The 14,438-nt window shown below is 46.8% G+C and overlaps 1 protein-coding gene across 1 annotated transcript in view; it reads left to right on the top strand.

Annotated features, from left to right (window-relative positions):
• Nucleotides 1–14,438, top strand: part of LOC139278740 (matrix metalloproteinase-15-like) — a 92,825-nt gene that overhangs the window by 58,925 nt on the left and 19,462 nt on the right. The window contains exons 3-4 of the mRNA XM_070897832.1: nucleotides 13,517–13,639; nucleotides 13,986–14,293. Of these exons, the coding sequence (XP_070753933.1) occupies nucleotides 13,517–13,639; nucleotides 13,986–14,293 (431 nt within the window). The remainder of the gene's footprint in view (nucleotides 1–13,516; nucleotides 13,640–13,985; nucleotides 14,294–14,438) is intronic.

Below are 14,438 nucleotides of genomic sequence, written 5' to 3'. Positions count from 1 at the left end.
TGACTTGTAAGGACAGATCAGCTTGTGTCTGGGCGACCATTGCTATACATCCTGGAACTTAGAACGGGAGCTTTGGGCGAGGGTGCTGCAACACTGCACTGACGGTGAGTGAGCTGAACCCAAGGAATTTTCCAGGCCCAAATGTTCATCTACTTTCACCTTTCCACTATTCAAACCCAGCCTTCTGTTTTACGGATAACATTGCAGCCCCTTGCCCCATCATTACAGGAACCATTGAATCCCATTAGGTATTTGATCATCTCAATCTATAGCTTTCCCTATAACTTCCAATCACATTATCCAGCAGATATTTTTCCAGCTTTGTTTTAAATTAATTAATTGTCACAGCCTCAATTTCCCATTGCACATATCCACTATTCTGTGGGGAAAAAGTTTCTTCCCATCTTACTTAAACTTTGGTCATTTTAAACCTGTGTCCTCGAGTTCTGTCTTTACAGCTCAAGTCAAATAGCCTGCTTACACCTACATTATTCCTGCCTCTCAGCAGTTTAACAACTTAGATTGTACCCTGCTCAATCTTTTCTCTAGTAAATATGTTAAAATTCTGTACGTCACTCATAAATTAGAGCCTTATGTCCTGGAATCGTCTTTGCCACTCTTTGGGCCCTCTCCAATGCATCAATGCCCTTTTGAAGCAGGATTCACTGCTGTATTCCATCCTCGCTGTATTCAGCATTTCCTGTCCCTTCTGTACACTAGTTTATGACAAAGCCAATGTCCTCTGCCCTTGCTACCTTTCTGTAGGATATTGTTGCTGTTATTATCGAATCGGGTGCTGCAGTTCTCTTATTGAAGATATTCCCTGATCCAACAGTGACTAAATGAGATGAAGTGGGATGGGAATGCTGAATGGCCGTATAGTTATTTTACTCAGATTGTATGTAGACAGATCACGGTGGATGGTGGCTGTTGCCATGATACAGTGTGTTTCTGTGGTAACACAGAGCTCTTGTCTGAAATGTCATCACAAAGACCTAATTTCTACACGGGAAAAGACTGATCGGGAGATGCTTCTGGATATTGTTTTGGTGATTGAAACACAAAATAACTTTGGTAGAATTCTTGACGTCTTCTAGTAGTCCTATTCTCCACGCATGCTCTGAATTAATTTGATTTGCTAATCTTTACTTGCTGTGCATCGACATGTCACAAGTGTTTTGCCAGAACAATTTAGTGTTGAAAAGTGTCTGCTTTGGCCTTGTATATTTAGCATGAAAGACTACAGACAGTGCAATTATTTGCTGAAATATTGTGAGTGATCCTTATTCTGTTCATATCAGTGGTTCGGTCTATATCTAGTTAGTTTTTATTTTAAACTTTACATTTTAGGTGAATTTATTGGCTCAAGTTTCGGACTGAGTTGCTCCTTTTTTTTGGAGCAACTAGTTTAGAATGGAGCATCTTAGAAATTTAATTCTCGGCATTTATTTTGCTCCAGTTCTAGTGAGTTAGAATAGTTCCATTTTAGAACAGATTTTTTTTTCAAAAGGGGGCATGTCCAGCCACTTACGCCTGTTTTGCAAGTTTAGGCAGCGAAAACTTACTCCAAACTAACTTAGAATGGAGTAAGTGTAGTTTTTGTACGCTCAGAAAAACCTTGCCTACACTTAGAAATCAGGCGTAGGGAACGAGAGATATGGGGGGGGGGCGGGGAAGGGGGGTTTACAAACATTAAACACTTCACTTTTACAAATAAAGAGCTATCATCAATAAAAATGATAAATAAATCAATAAATAAACCAATAAATCAATCAAAAAAAATAAAACAATTAAAAATAAATTTAAAAAATCACTCAATAAATAAAAAATTATTTCTACTCACCTACTGCAGCACCGGGGAGAAGAGAGGTGGGGGGCGGGGGAGAAGAGGGGGGGAGGAGAATAAGATGGGGGGGGGGAAGAAGATGAACGGGGGGAGAGAAGAAGATGGGGGGGGAGAAGAGAGGGGGGGGAGAAGAAGATGGGGGGGGAAGAAGAAGATGACGAAGCTGGGCCCCGCCAAGGACTTCGAGCGGGGTCCACATGCAGCCAATGCCGGGTCGGCGACGCAGACGACTCTTTGGGCGGTGTGCGCCCCCAGCGAGATACGGGACGGGCGGGCCCCGCCGCCACCGCCGAAGTCGGCCGCTGCCGACTCTTCGGGCGGGGCCCGCCCCCAGTGAGAGGCCACGGACCCCGCCGATGACGCGCTGGCTTCAACAGGGACTTCGGGGGACTTAGGGCAGGGCCTGACCCTAGCGAGAGGCCGGGCTGGCGGGCCCCGCCGCCGAGAATTCCGCCGCTGGGCTCCCAGGAGAACTTCGGGCGGGGTCGCTGCCGAGGTAAGATGCATCAGGCCACTCGGCCCGGGATAGGGACGACGTCCCCCTTGGCCTGGGATAGGGTCATCGCCCCTGAGACAGGACGTGCTGGGAGGGCCGGGAGCTACTGTACCCGCGCGCAGCCTGCACTGTGCATGCGCGCAGCTGCCATCAGTATTTTTGGCATGGGCTGTAGCTCCGCCCCCAGCTGCTCTTGCTGTGCCGCGCCGAGGTGGAAATGGGCCTACAGCTATCGGAGAATTGCGAGGTAAGTATTTGGTGCAATTTTTGTTCTATAAATTAGCCGGGTCTCTCCAATGTGCGCTGTTCTAGCGGGTGTCCAAAACTTGAGCGCTATGAGCTAACCAAGACTAGAAATGTCAACACTTAGGAATGAAACACGATCCAATATTACCCAACATTAGCATCAAGCACTCCCAGGTCAAAGCGTAACACAGCTTGGATACAGTGTAAAGTGATTTCTGTTCCCGACGTCACAAGATCACCCCCGCTGAACCAGTGTGGGCTTTTTCTTTTCCTCTGATAAATGGTCGTTATAGAAACATAGAAACATAGAAAATAGGTGCAGGAGTAGGCCATTCGGCCCTTCGAGCCTGCACCGCCATTCAATGAGTTCATGGCTGAACATGCAACTTCAGTACCCCATTCCTGCTTTCTCACCATACCCCTTGATTCCCCTAGTAGTAAGGACTTCATCTAACTCCTTTTTGAATATATTTAGTGAATTGGCCTCAACAACTTTCTGTGGTAGAGAATTCCACAGGTTCACCACTCTCTGGGTGAAGAAATTCCTCCTCATCTCAGTCCGAAATGGCTTCCCCCTTATCCTTAGACTGTGTCCCCTGGTTCTGGACTTCCCCAACATTGGGAACATTCTTCCTGCATCTAACCTATCTAACCCCGTCAGAATTTTAAATGTTTTTATGAGGTCCCCTCTCATTCTTCTGAACTCCAGTGAATACAAGCCCAGTTGATCCAGTCTTTCTTGATAGGTCAGTCCCGCCATCCCGGGAATCAGTCTGGTGAACCTTCGCTGCACTCCCTCAATAGCAAGAATGTCCTTCCTCAGGTTAGGAGACCAAAACTGTACACAATACTCCAGGTGTGGCCTCACCAAGGCCCTGTACAATTGTAACAACACCTCCCTGCCCCTGTACTCAAATCCCCTCGCTATGAAGGCCAACATGCCATTTGCTTTCTTAACCGCCTGCTGTACCTGCATGCCAACCTTCAATGACTGATGTACCATGACACCCAGGTCTCTTTGCATCTCCCATTTTCCTAATCTGTCACCATTCAGATAATAGTCTGTCTCTCTGTTTTTACCACCAAAGTGGATAACCTCACATTTATCCACATTATACTTCATCTGCCATGCATTTGCCCACTCACCTAATCTATCCAAGTCGCTCTGCAGCCTCATAGCATCCTCCTCGCAGCTCACACTGCCACCCAACTTAATGTCATCCGCAAATTTGGAGATACTACATTTAATCCCCTCGTCTAAATCATTAATGTACAGTGTAAACAGCTGGGGCCCCAGCACAGAACCTTGCGGTACCCCACTAGTCACTGCCTGCCATTCTGAAAAGTCCCCATTTACTCCTACTCTTTACTTCCTGTCTGACAACCAGTTCTCAATCCATGTCAGCACACTACCCCCAATCCCATGTGCTTTAACTTTGCACATTAATCTCTTGTGTGGGACCTTGTCGAAAGCCTTCTGAAAGTCCAAATATACCACATCAACTGGTTCTTCCTTGTCCACTCGACTGGAAACATCCTCAAAAAATTCCAGAAGATTTGTCAAGCATGATTTCCCTTTCACAAATCCATGCTGACTTGGACCTATCATATTACCTCTTTCCAAATGCACTGCTATGACATCCTTAATAATTGATTCCATCATTTTACCCACTACCGATGTCAGGCTGACCGGTCTATAATTCCCTGTTTTCTCTCTCCCTCCTTTTTTAAAAAGTGGGTTACATTGGCAACCCTCCAGTCAATAGGAACTGATCCAGAGTCAATGGGATGTTGGAAAATGACTGTCAATGCATCCACTATTTCCAAGGCCACCTCCTTAAGTACTCTGGGATGCAGTCCATCAGGCCCTGGGGATTTATCGGCCTTCAATCCCATCAATTTCCCCAACACAATTTCCCGACTAATAAGGATTTCCCTCAGTTCCTCCTCCTTACTAGACCCTCCGACCCCTTTTATATCCGGAAGGTTGTTTGTGTCCTCCTCAGTAAATACCGAACCAAAGTACTTGTTCAATTGGTCTGCCATTTCTTTGTTCCCCGTTATGACTTCCCCTGATTCTGACTGCAGGGGACCTACGTTTGTCTTTACTAACCTTTTTCTCTTTACATATCTATAGAAACTTTTGCAATCCGTCTTAATGTTCCCTGCAAGCTTCTTCTCGTACTCCATTTTCCCTGCCCTAATCAAACCCTTTGTCCTCCTCTGCTGAGTTCTAAATTTCTCCCAGTCCCCGGGTTCGCTGCTATTTCTGGCCAATTTGTATGCCACTTCCTTGGCTTTAATGCTATCCCTGATTTTCCTTGATAGCCACGGTTGAGCCACCTTCCCTTTTTTATTTTTACGCCAGACAGGAATGTACAATTGTTGTAGTTCATCCATGCGGTCTCTAAATGTCTGCCACTGCCCATCCACAGTCAACCCCTTCAGTATCATTCGCCAATCTATCCTAGCCAATTCACGCCTCATACCTTCAAAGTTACCCTTCTTTAAGTTCTGGACCATGGTCTCTGAATTAACTGTTTCATTCTCCATCCTAATGCAGAATTCCACCATATTATGGTCACTCTTCCCCAAGGGGCCTCACACAACGAGATTGCTAATTAATCCTCTTGTGTGTGATTGTCGATTCATGTTCAATTTGAGGAAGTTTTCAGCTGTGTCAGCAACACTCACACGCACTGGTACTGCCGGGATTCAATTCGCAGACAGAGGATCCTTTCATCTTACCAGTCCAGTGACGTACAAAACCAGCCCCTTGAGATGCAAAGATAGTGTGCTAACTACGATATCACCCTGTTCCCTCAGTCAATAATCTGAACATTTCTTTTGAGAGTAGCCAGCCTACTCTGTGCAGGTTGTGAGATAAATTTCCCAACAAAATCATGCACGACCATGGCAAAAAAATAGGTACGTCAGGCAGGAACGCTTATCACTGCATCTCCACCTCTGTTAGTGTTGCCATGGATTTTCTTCCACTTCCCCCCCCCCGTCACAAGAATCTTGGCTGTCCAATTCTTGCCTGTTTCACGATATTTAAATGCCAGTGGGAGAATGGGCCCTGGGGCATCAGCAGTGTTATGTATGAATAAAGAGTCTGACCAGATACTGTGAGCTCAAAGTAAAGTGTGACCTTGGTCTTTTATTACAGGTCTCCAGAGTGCCTCTCCAGCCATGAGGCCTCCTTAAGTACAGATGCTCCCAAGGGATTGTGGGATCCCTTGGGACTCCAGGGGATGAGTCCTCTGGTGGTTAAATAAGGTATTTACAGCTTTACATATATAACAACACCCCCCCTCACAATCAATAGTGTAACTATTTACAAGGTGAGTCGATCTAGGCCCTTTCTTTCTCTGCTTGATCGTCTTGGTGCAAATGCTGGTTTTGGTGAGTCGTTTGTTGGGCCCTCGCTGGGCTGCTGTTCAACTGGCCTTGCTGGGTTGCCTGATACGGTGAGTCCTGCTGGACTGCTGCGGGTGATGGGTTCTGCTTCGTGGTCAACCGCTGTGTCGGTTGCCACTGGTGTGTGTGTTGGGGGGTCAAAAAAGGTAGGGTCTAATATGGGTTGCTCTGGATAGTCCGTGAATCTGAGTTTGGTTTGGTCCAAATGTTTCCTGTCGATGAGTCCATTCGAAAGTTTCACCAAAAACACCCTACTCCCCTCTTTGGCCACGACAGTGTCGGGAAGCCATTTGGGACCTTGTCCATAGTTCAACACAAATTCAGGATCATTCATTTTAATTTCGCGTGACACATTTGCGCTATCATGATATGCACTTTGTTGAAGCTGCCTGCTCGTGTAGATCAGGGTGGACTAACGAGAGCCTTGTCTTAAGTACCCTTTTCATGAGCAGTTCAGCGGGTGGAATTCCAGTGAGTGAATGGGGTCTCATGCGGTTAATAAGCAGGACTCGGGATAGGCGAGTCTGCAGTGAGCCTTCAGTTACCCTCTTCAAGCTCTGCTTGATTGTTTGCACTACTCTCTCTGCCTGACCATTGGTTGCTGGTTTGAACGGGGCAGATGTAACATGTTGGATCCCATTGCGGGTCATGAACTCTTTGAACTCGGCACTGGTGAAACATGACCCGTTGTCGCTCACAAGGGCATCAGGCAGGCCGTGCGTGGCAAACATGGCCCGCAGGCTTTCAGTGCTGGCAGCGGACGTGCTTGCCGACATTATCTCACATTCAATCCATTTGGAGTACACATCTACAACCACTAGGAACATTTTACCCAAGAACGGGCATGCATAGTCGACATTGACCCGAGACCACGGTTTGGAGGGCCAAGACCATAAAGTTAGTGGCGCCTCCCTGGGTGCATTTCTTAACTGTGAACATGTATTACATTTGTGCATGCAGGACTCTAAGTCCGCATCGATACCAGGCCACCACACGTGGGATCTGGCTATCGCTTTCATCATTACAATGTCTGGGTGGGTACTGTGGAGGTCACTAATGAACGTGTCCCTGCCCTTTTTGGGTACCACAACCTGATTACCCCACAGAAGGCAGTCTGCCTATATAGACATTCCATCTTTGCGCCACTGGTATGACTTTATCTTTTCCTGCATTTCGAATGGGACGTGGGTGGGACCAGCTGGCGTGAAGCACACAGTTTTTTTTACTAAGGACAGTAAGGGGTCCTGGCTCGTCCAGGTTCTAATCTATCGGGCGGTAACGGGTGATTGCTCACTCTCGAATGCTTCCATTACCATAACTAAATCTGCGGGCTGTGCCATTTCCACCCTCGTGGTGGGCAATGGTAGCCTACGGAGAGCATTGGCAGTTTTCTGTGCCTGGCCTGTGGCGGACAGCGTAGTTGCATGTGGACAATCTCTGGATGCCGGCCGATGCATTCGAATTTATCCTCTTACTTTCAGAAAAGAGGGATATCAGTGGCTTATGGTCAGTTTCCAATTCAAATTTGAGCCCAAACAGATAATGATGCATTTTCTTTAACCCATAAACACACACTAACGCTTCTTTTTCAATCATGCTATAGGCCTTGCAACCTTGGACAGACTTCTGGATACATAAGCAACCAGTTGCAATTTCCCAGATTCATTAGCTTGTTGCAATATACACCCGACACCGTATGATGACGCATCACATGCTAGTACCAAACACTTACATCGATCATACAACACAAGCAATTTGTTTGAGCATAACAGTTTTCTAGCTTTTACAAAGGCATTTTCTTTGCTTTTACCCCATACCCATTCGTCTCCTTTACACAGTAAGGCGTGCAGTGGTTCTAACATTGTGCTGAGACCCTGTAAGAAGTTACCAAAGTAGTTCAGGAGTCCTAGAAACGACCGCAGCTCCGTCACGTTCTGTGGCTTCGGTGCGTTCTTCATTGCCTCCATCTTCGAATCGGTGGGCCTGATGCCGTCCGCCGCGATTCTTCTCCCCAGGAACTCCACTTCACGCACCATGAAAATGCACTTCGAGCGTTTTAACCTGAGCCCCATGCGGTTAAGCCGACTAAGAACCCCCTCCAGGTTCTGCAGATGCTCGACCTGTGTCCCGACCTGTAATCCTGGAAGACCACGGTGCACGGGACCGACTTCAATAAGCTTTCCATGTTTCTTTGGAATATCGCAGCGGCTGATCGAATCCCAAATGGGCATCTGTTGTAAATGAAGAGACCTTTGTGTGTGTTGATGCAGGTGAGGCCCTTCGATGATTCCTCCAGCTCCTGCGTCATGTAGGCCGAGGTCACGTCCAGCTTCGTGAACATCTTTCCACCCACCAGCGTCGCAAAAAGGTCGTCTGCATTTGGTAGTGGGTATTGATCCTGCAGGGAGAAATGATTCTGACGGTGCCGTCTAACTTGTGGACTGGAACAATCAGACTGGCCCACTCGTTGAATTCGATCGGCGAAATGATGCCCTCTCGTTGCAGCCGGTCCAGATTGATCTCCACCCTCTCATCATGTACGGTACTGCTCTCGCCTTGTGATGGATGGGTCGTGCCCCGGGAATTAGGTGGATCTGCACTTTTGCTCCTTGGAACTTCCCGATGCCTGGTTCGAACAGCGAGAGGAACTTGTTTAAGACCTGGGCACACGAAGTGTCATCGACGGACGAGAGTGCTTGGACGTCATCCCAGTTCCAGCGTATCTTCCCCAGCCAGCTCCTGCCAAGCAGCGTGGGGGCCATCGCCCGGTACCACCCAGAGTGGTAAGTTGTGCACCGCTCCATCGTAGGAGACCTTTACAGTAGCACTGCGATTACAGGAATCAGTTGCTTTGTGTAAGTTCTCAGTTTAGTGCGAATGGGAGTCAGGACTGGCCTTGAGGCCTTGCTGAACCACAATTTATCACAATGGATTGGCTCGCGCCCGTGTCCAGCTCCATTGACACCGGGAATCCATTTAATTCAACCTTCAATATTATTGGGGGGACATTTTGTGGTAAATGTGTGCACCCCATATATCTCTGCCTCCTCGGTCTGAGGCTCTGGTTCATCGTGATCCACCGTGGATCTGTTCTCCTCTGCAACATGGTGGTTTGCAGGATTAGCAAGGTTTGCAGCTCACGTTGGAGATGTCCCATTGTTCCACAGCCCTTGCAAACGTATCCTTTGAAGCGGCATGAATGGAAATGATGATCACCCTCGCAGCGCCAACAAGGTGTTAATGGCCTAGCATTCATCACCCTTGATGGTGATCTCTGAGACATCTGCGACGTGCAGCTGCAGGCATGTGAGGCCTGCCCTGTATGTTGCAATTCAAAAACAACATTACTTTGTTCACAGTACTTGTAGCAGCACTCGTGTGCTGAGAGATTTGCTTGTTATTGTCACTGGTGGCAATGAACGCCTGGGCTATCGCTATGGCTTTACTCAAGGTTGGGGTCTCTACAGTCAAAAGTTTGTGAAGTATCACTTCATGGCCAATGCCAAGTATAAAGAAGTCCCTGAGCATGTGCTTCAAATGTCCTTCAAATTTACAATGTCCAGGATGATCAGGGCTGGGAACTCAACATCCAGGGGTATTCAACATTCAGGAAGGATAAAATAAAAGGAAAAGGAGGTGGGGTAGCATTGCTGGTTAAGGAGGAAATTAATGCAATAGTTAGGAAGGACATTAGCTTGGATGATGTGGAATCTATATGGGTAGAGCTGCAGAACACCAAAGGGCAAAAAACGTTAGTGGGAGTTGTGTACAGACCTCCAAACAGTAGTAGTGATGTTGGGGAGGGCATCAAACAGGAAATTAGGGGTGCATGCAATAAAGGTGCAGCAGTTATAATGGGTGACTTTAATATGAACATAGATTGGGCTAACCAAACTGGAAGCAATACGGTGGAGGAGGATTTCCTGGAGTGCATAAGGGATGGTTTTTTAGACCAATATGTCGAGGAACCAACTAGGGGGGAGGCCATCTTAGACTGGGTGTTGTGTAATGAGAGAGGATTAATTAGCAATCTCGTTGTGCGAGGCCCCTTGGGGAAGAGTGACCATAATAAGGTGGAATTCTGCATTAGGATGGAGAATGAAACAGTTAATTCAGAGACCATGGTCCAGAACTTAAAGAAGGGTAACTTTGAAGGTATGAGGCATGAATTGGCTAGGATAGATTGGCGAATGATACTTAAGGGGTTGACAGTGGATGGGCAATTTAGAGACCGCATGGATGAACTACAACAATTGTACATTCCTGTCTGGCATAAAAATAAAAAAGGGAAGGTGGCTCAACCGTGGCTATCAAGGGAAATCAGGGATAGCATTAAAGCCAAGGAAGTGGCATACAAATTGGCCAGAAATAGCAGCGAACCCGGGGACTGGGAGAAATTTAGAACTCAGCAGAGGAGGACAAAGGGTTTGATTAGGGCAGGGAAAATGGAGTACGAGAAGAAGCTTGCAGGGAACATTAAGACGGATTGCAAAAGTTTCTATAGATATGTAAAGAGAAAAAGGTTAGTAAAGACAAACGTAGGTCCCCTGCAGTCAGAATCAGGGGAAGTCATAACGGGGAACAAAGAAATGGCGGACCAATTGAACAAGTACTTTGGTTCGGTATTCACTGAGGAGGACACAAACAACCTTCCGGATATAAAAGAGGTCAGAGGGTCTAGTAAGGAGGAGGAACTGAGGGAAATCCTTATTAGTCGGGAAATTGTGTTGGGGAAATTGATGGGATTGAAGGCCGATAAATCCCCAGGGCCTGATGGACTGCATCCCAGAGTACTTAAGGAGGTGGCCTTGGAAATAGTGGATGCATTGACAGTCATTTTCCAACATCCCATTGACTCTGGATCAGTTCCTATTGACTGGAGGGTTGCCAATGTAACCCACTTTTAAAAAAAGGAGGGAGAGAGAAAACAGGGAATTATAGACCGGTCAGCCTGACATCGGTAGTGGGTAAAATGATGGAATCAATTATTAAGGATATCATAGCAGCACATTTGGAAAGAGGTGACATGATAGGTCCAAGTCAGCATGGATTTGTGAAAGGGAAATCATGCTTGACAAATCTTCTGGAATTTTTTGAGGATGTTTCCAGTAGAGTGGACAAGGGAGAACCAGTTGATGTGGTACATTTGGACTTTCCGAAGGCTTTCGACAAGGTCCCACACGAGAGATTAATGTGCAAAGTTAAAGCACATGGGATTGGGGGTAGTGTGCTACATGGATTGAGAACTGGTTGTCAGACAGGAAGCAAAGAGTAGGAGTAAATGGGGACTTTTCAAAATGGCAGTCAGTGACTAGTGGGGTAACGCAAGGTTCTGTGCTGGGGCCCCAGCTGTTTACAATGTACATTAATGATTTAGACGAGGGGATTAAATGTAGTATCTCCAAATTTGCGGATGACACTAAGTTGGATGGCAGTGTGAGCTGCGAGGAGGATGCTATGAGGCTGCAGAGCGACTTGGATAGGTTAGATGAGTGGGCAAATGCATGGCAGATGAAGTATAATGTGAATAAATGTGAGGTTATCCACTTTGGTGGTAAAAACAGAGAGACAGACTATTATCTGAATGGTGACAGATTAGGAAAAGGGGAGGTGCAACGAGACCTGGGTGTCATGGTACATCAGTCATTGAAGGTTGGCATGCAGGTACAGCAGGCGGTTAAGAAAGCAAATGGCATGTTGGCCTTCATAGCGAGGGGATTTGAGTACAGGGGCAGGGAGGTGTTGCTACAGTTGTACAGGGCCTTGGTGAGGCCACACCTGGAGTATTGTGTACAGTTTTGGTCTCCTAACCTGAGGAAGGACATTCTTGCTATTGAGGGAGTGCAGCGAAGGTTCACCAGACTGATTCCCGGGATGGCGGGACTGACCTATCAAGAAAGACTGGATCAACTGGGCTTGTATTCATTGGAGTTCAGAAGAATGAGAGGGGACCTCATAGAAACATTTAAAATTCTGATGGGTTTAGACAGGTTAGATGCAGGAAGAATGTTCCCAATGTTGGGGAAGTCCAGAACCAGGGATCACAGTCTAAGGATAAGGGGTAAGCCATTTAGGACCGAGATGAGGAGAAACTTCTTCACCCAGAGAGTGGTGAACCTGTGGAATTCTCTACCACAGAATGTTGTTGAGGCCAATTCACTAAATATATTCAAAAAGGAGTTAGATGAAGTCCTTACTACTAGGGGGATCGAGGGGTATGGCGAGAAAGCAGGAATGGGGTACTGAAGTTGCATGTTCAGCCATGAACTCATTGAATGGCGGTGAAGGCTAGAAGGGCCGAATGGCCTACTCCTGCACCTATTTTCTATGTTTCTATGTCTTAGTTCGGTGACATAGCTCGCCACTTCCTGGCCTTCAGACCTTTTGTACGTGTAGAACCGGTACCTTGCCATCAGAACGCTTTCCTTTGGGTTTAGATGCTACCGGACCAGTGTGCACAAATCATTATACAATTTCTCTGTGGGTTTTGCTGGAGCAAGCAGATTTTTCATGAGGCCATAAGTTGGTGCCCCGCAAACGGTGAGGAGGATCTCCCTTCATTTGGCAGCGTTTGCTTCTCCTTCCAGCTTGTTGGCCACGAAGTATTGCTCGAGTCGCTCCATGAAGGTTTCCCAACCATTTCCCTCCGAAAATTTCTCTCGGATGCCCACTGTTCTCTGCATTGTTGCGGTGGAGTTCGTCATCTGTATCTCATCGCCAGTCGTTATGTATGAATAAAGAGCCTGACCAAATACTGTAAGCTCAAAGTAAAGTGTGACATTAGTCTTTTATTACAGGTCTCCAGAGTGCCTCTCCAGCCTGTGAGGCCTCCTTAAGTATCGGTGCTCCCAAGGGATTGTGGGGTCCCTTGGGACTCCAGGGGATGAGCCATCTGGTGGTTAAACAAGGTATTTACAGGTTTACATATATAACCAGCAGCCAGCCTGATTTGGAGAATATTGGAGGGAGAGGACTTAGTATTGCAATTATTGTCTTCAATTCAGGCCCCCTTCACTTTTGTCAAAGGTCCCTTGGCGCATGGACAATCTGTCTTGCATCCCTTTAAGGTCGCTCCTCCGCCTCGTACTGCAGCAGGTCTCCCGGACAGTATCACCGACTTTTGCACCCACTCAGCTACAGGCTACCTCTTTGTGGGAGGTACCTTGACAGAACACTGCTCTGCGTGCTTTATGAGCCCCAACCCAGGCAAATGGGTCAGGCCATCGGCAGGAGGTCGCGTCCCTACCCTTTCCAGTAGTGAATTCAGCCCATCGGAGGTTTCAGCGGTGAATCTAGCCCAGTAGGAAATCTAATCCAATATGTTTAAGCACCAACTGGCAGAAAATCCAGTTGCTGTCAGTTTTTCTAGAAAGCTTTAATCTTTTCAGTGTGAGTAAAACCAGACCAGGCTCTGCAGTCAGGGTGATCTGAGCAAACAAGCAGCATGGTAGATAATGAGAGCAGGATGAAGGGTTCACTTCAGATTTTTGCTTGTTAACCTCTGCCAGGTGGATGAAGAAACCCCGCTGTGGCGTTCCTGATAATTTTGGTACAGAAATCAAGACAAATCTGCGTCGCAAGCGGTATGCCCTCACAGGACAAAAGTGGAATCGAGATCGTATCACATTCAGGTAAGGAACTCATACCAAACCTTCAAACCTCAATCAAATGTTATAATTCTGTGTGTCTGTGTGTATGTGTCTGTGTATGTGTGTATGTGTGTATGTGTCTGTGCCTGTGTGTGTATGTGTATATGTCTGTGTGTGTCTGTGTAAGTGTGTGTGTCTGTGTATATGTGTGTGTGTGTGCCTGTGTGTGTGTGTGTCTAGTGTGTATGCTCACCCTTTCCCTGTCTAAAATCTTGTGTGCTTCCTCTGAATAGGAAGCATCGCAGTATAAAGTTTGACATGAGTACAATAACCATCTCCAAAATTTATGATAAGATCTGAGGTGTGCCATTACTATATCTTCTTGCAGCATCCAGAACTATACACCCAAAGTGGGGGAATACAGGTCACTCCAGGCCATTCGTAAGGCTTTTGGAGTCTGGCAGAAAGCTACCCCGTTAAACTTTGAGGAGATTCCTTATTACGATATTCGATATGGCCGCAGGAAGAACGCAGACATCATGGTCTTCTTTGCTTCGGGTTTCCATGGAGACAGTTCCCCATTTGATGGCGAGGGTGGCTTCCTGGCTCATGCCTACTTCCCTGGCCCTGGAATGGGTGGCGACACGCATTTTGATTTAGATGAGCCATGGACACTGGAAAACATGGACCTTCAGGGTAAGAAATTATATTTGTTTTGTTTCTCTCTGGGACGTGAATGAAAAGAATGAGCAGGTATCTGCTCGGGTTTATATCATCCTTTCTTCCCTCAGCCTCTGCACCGAGCGACTCATTGCCCTTGGTGATTGCAATCTCTATTTCA

Source organism: Pristiophorus japonicus, chromosome 13 (assembly GCF_044704955.1).
Source record: "Pristiophorus japonicus isolate sPriJap1 chromosome 13, sPriJap1.hap1, whole genome shotgun sequence".
NCBI lineage: Eukaryota > Metazoa > Chordata > Chondrichthyes > Pristiophoridae > Pristiophorus > Pristiophorus japonicus.
Note: the sequence above shows the minus strand (reverse complement) of the source record. Positions and strands in the feature narration are given on the sequence as shown.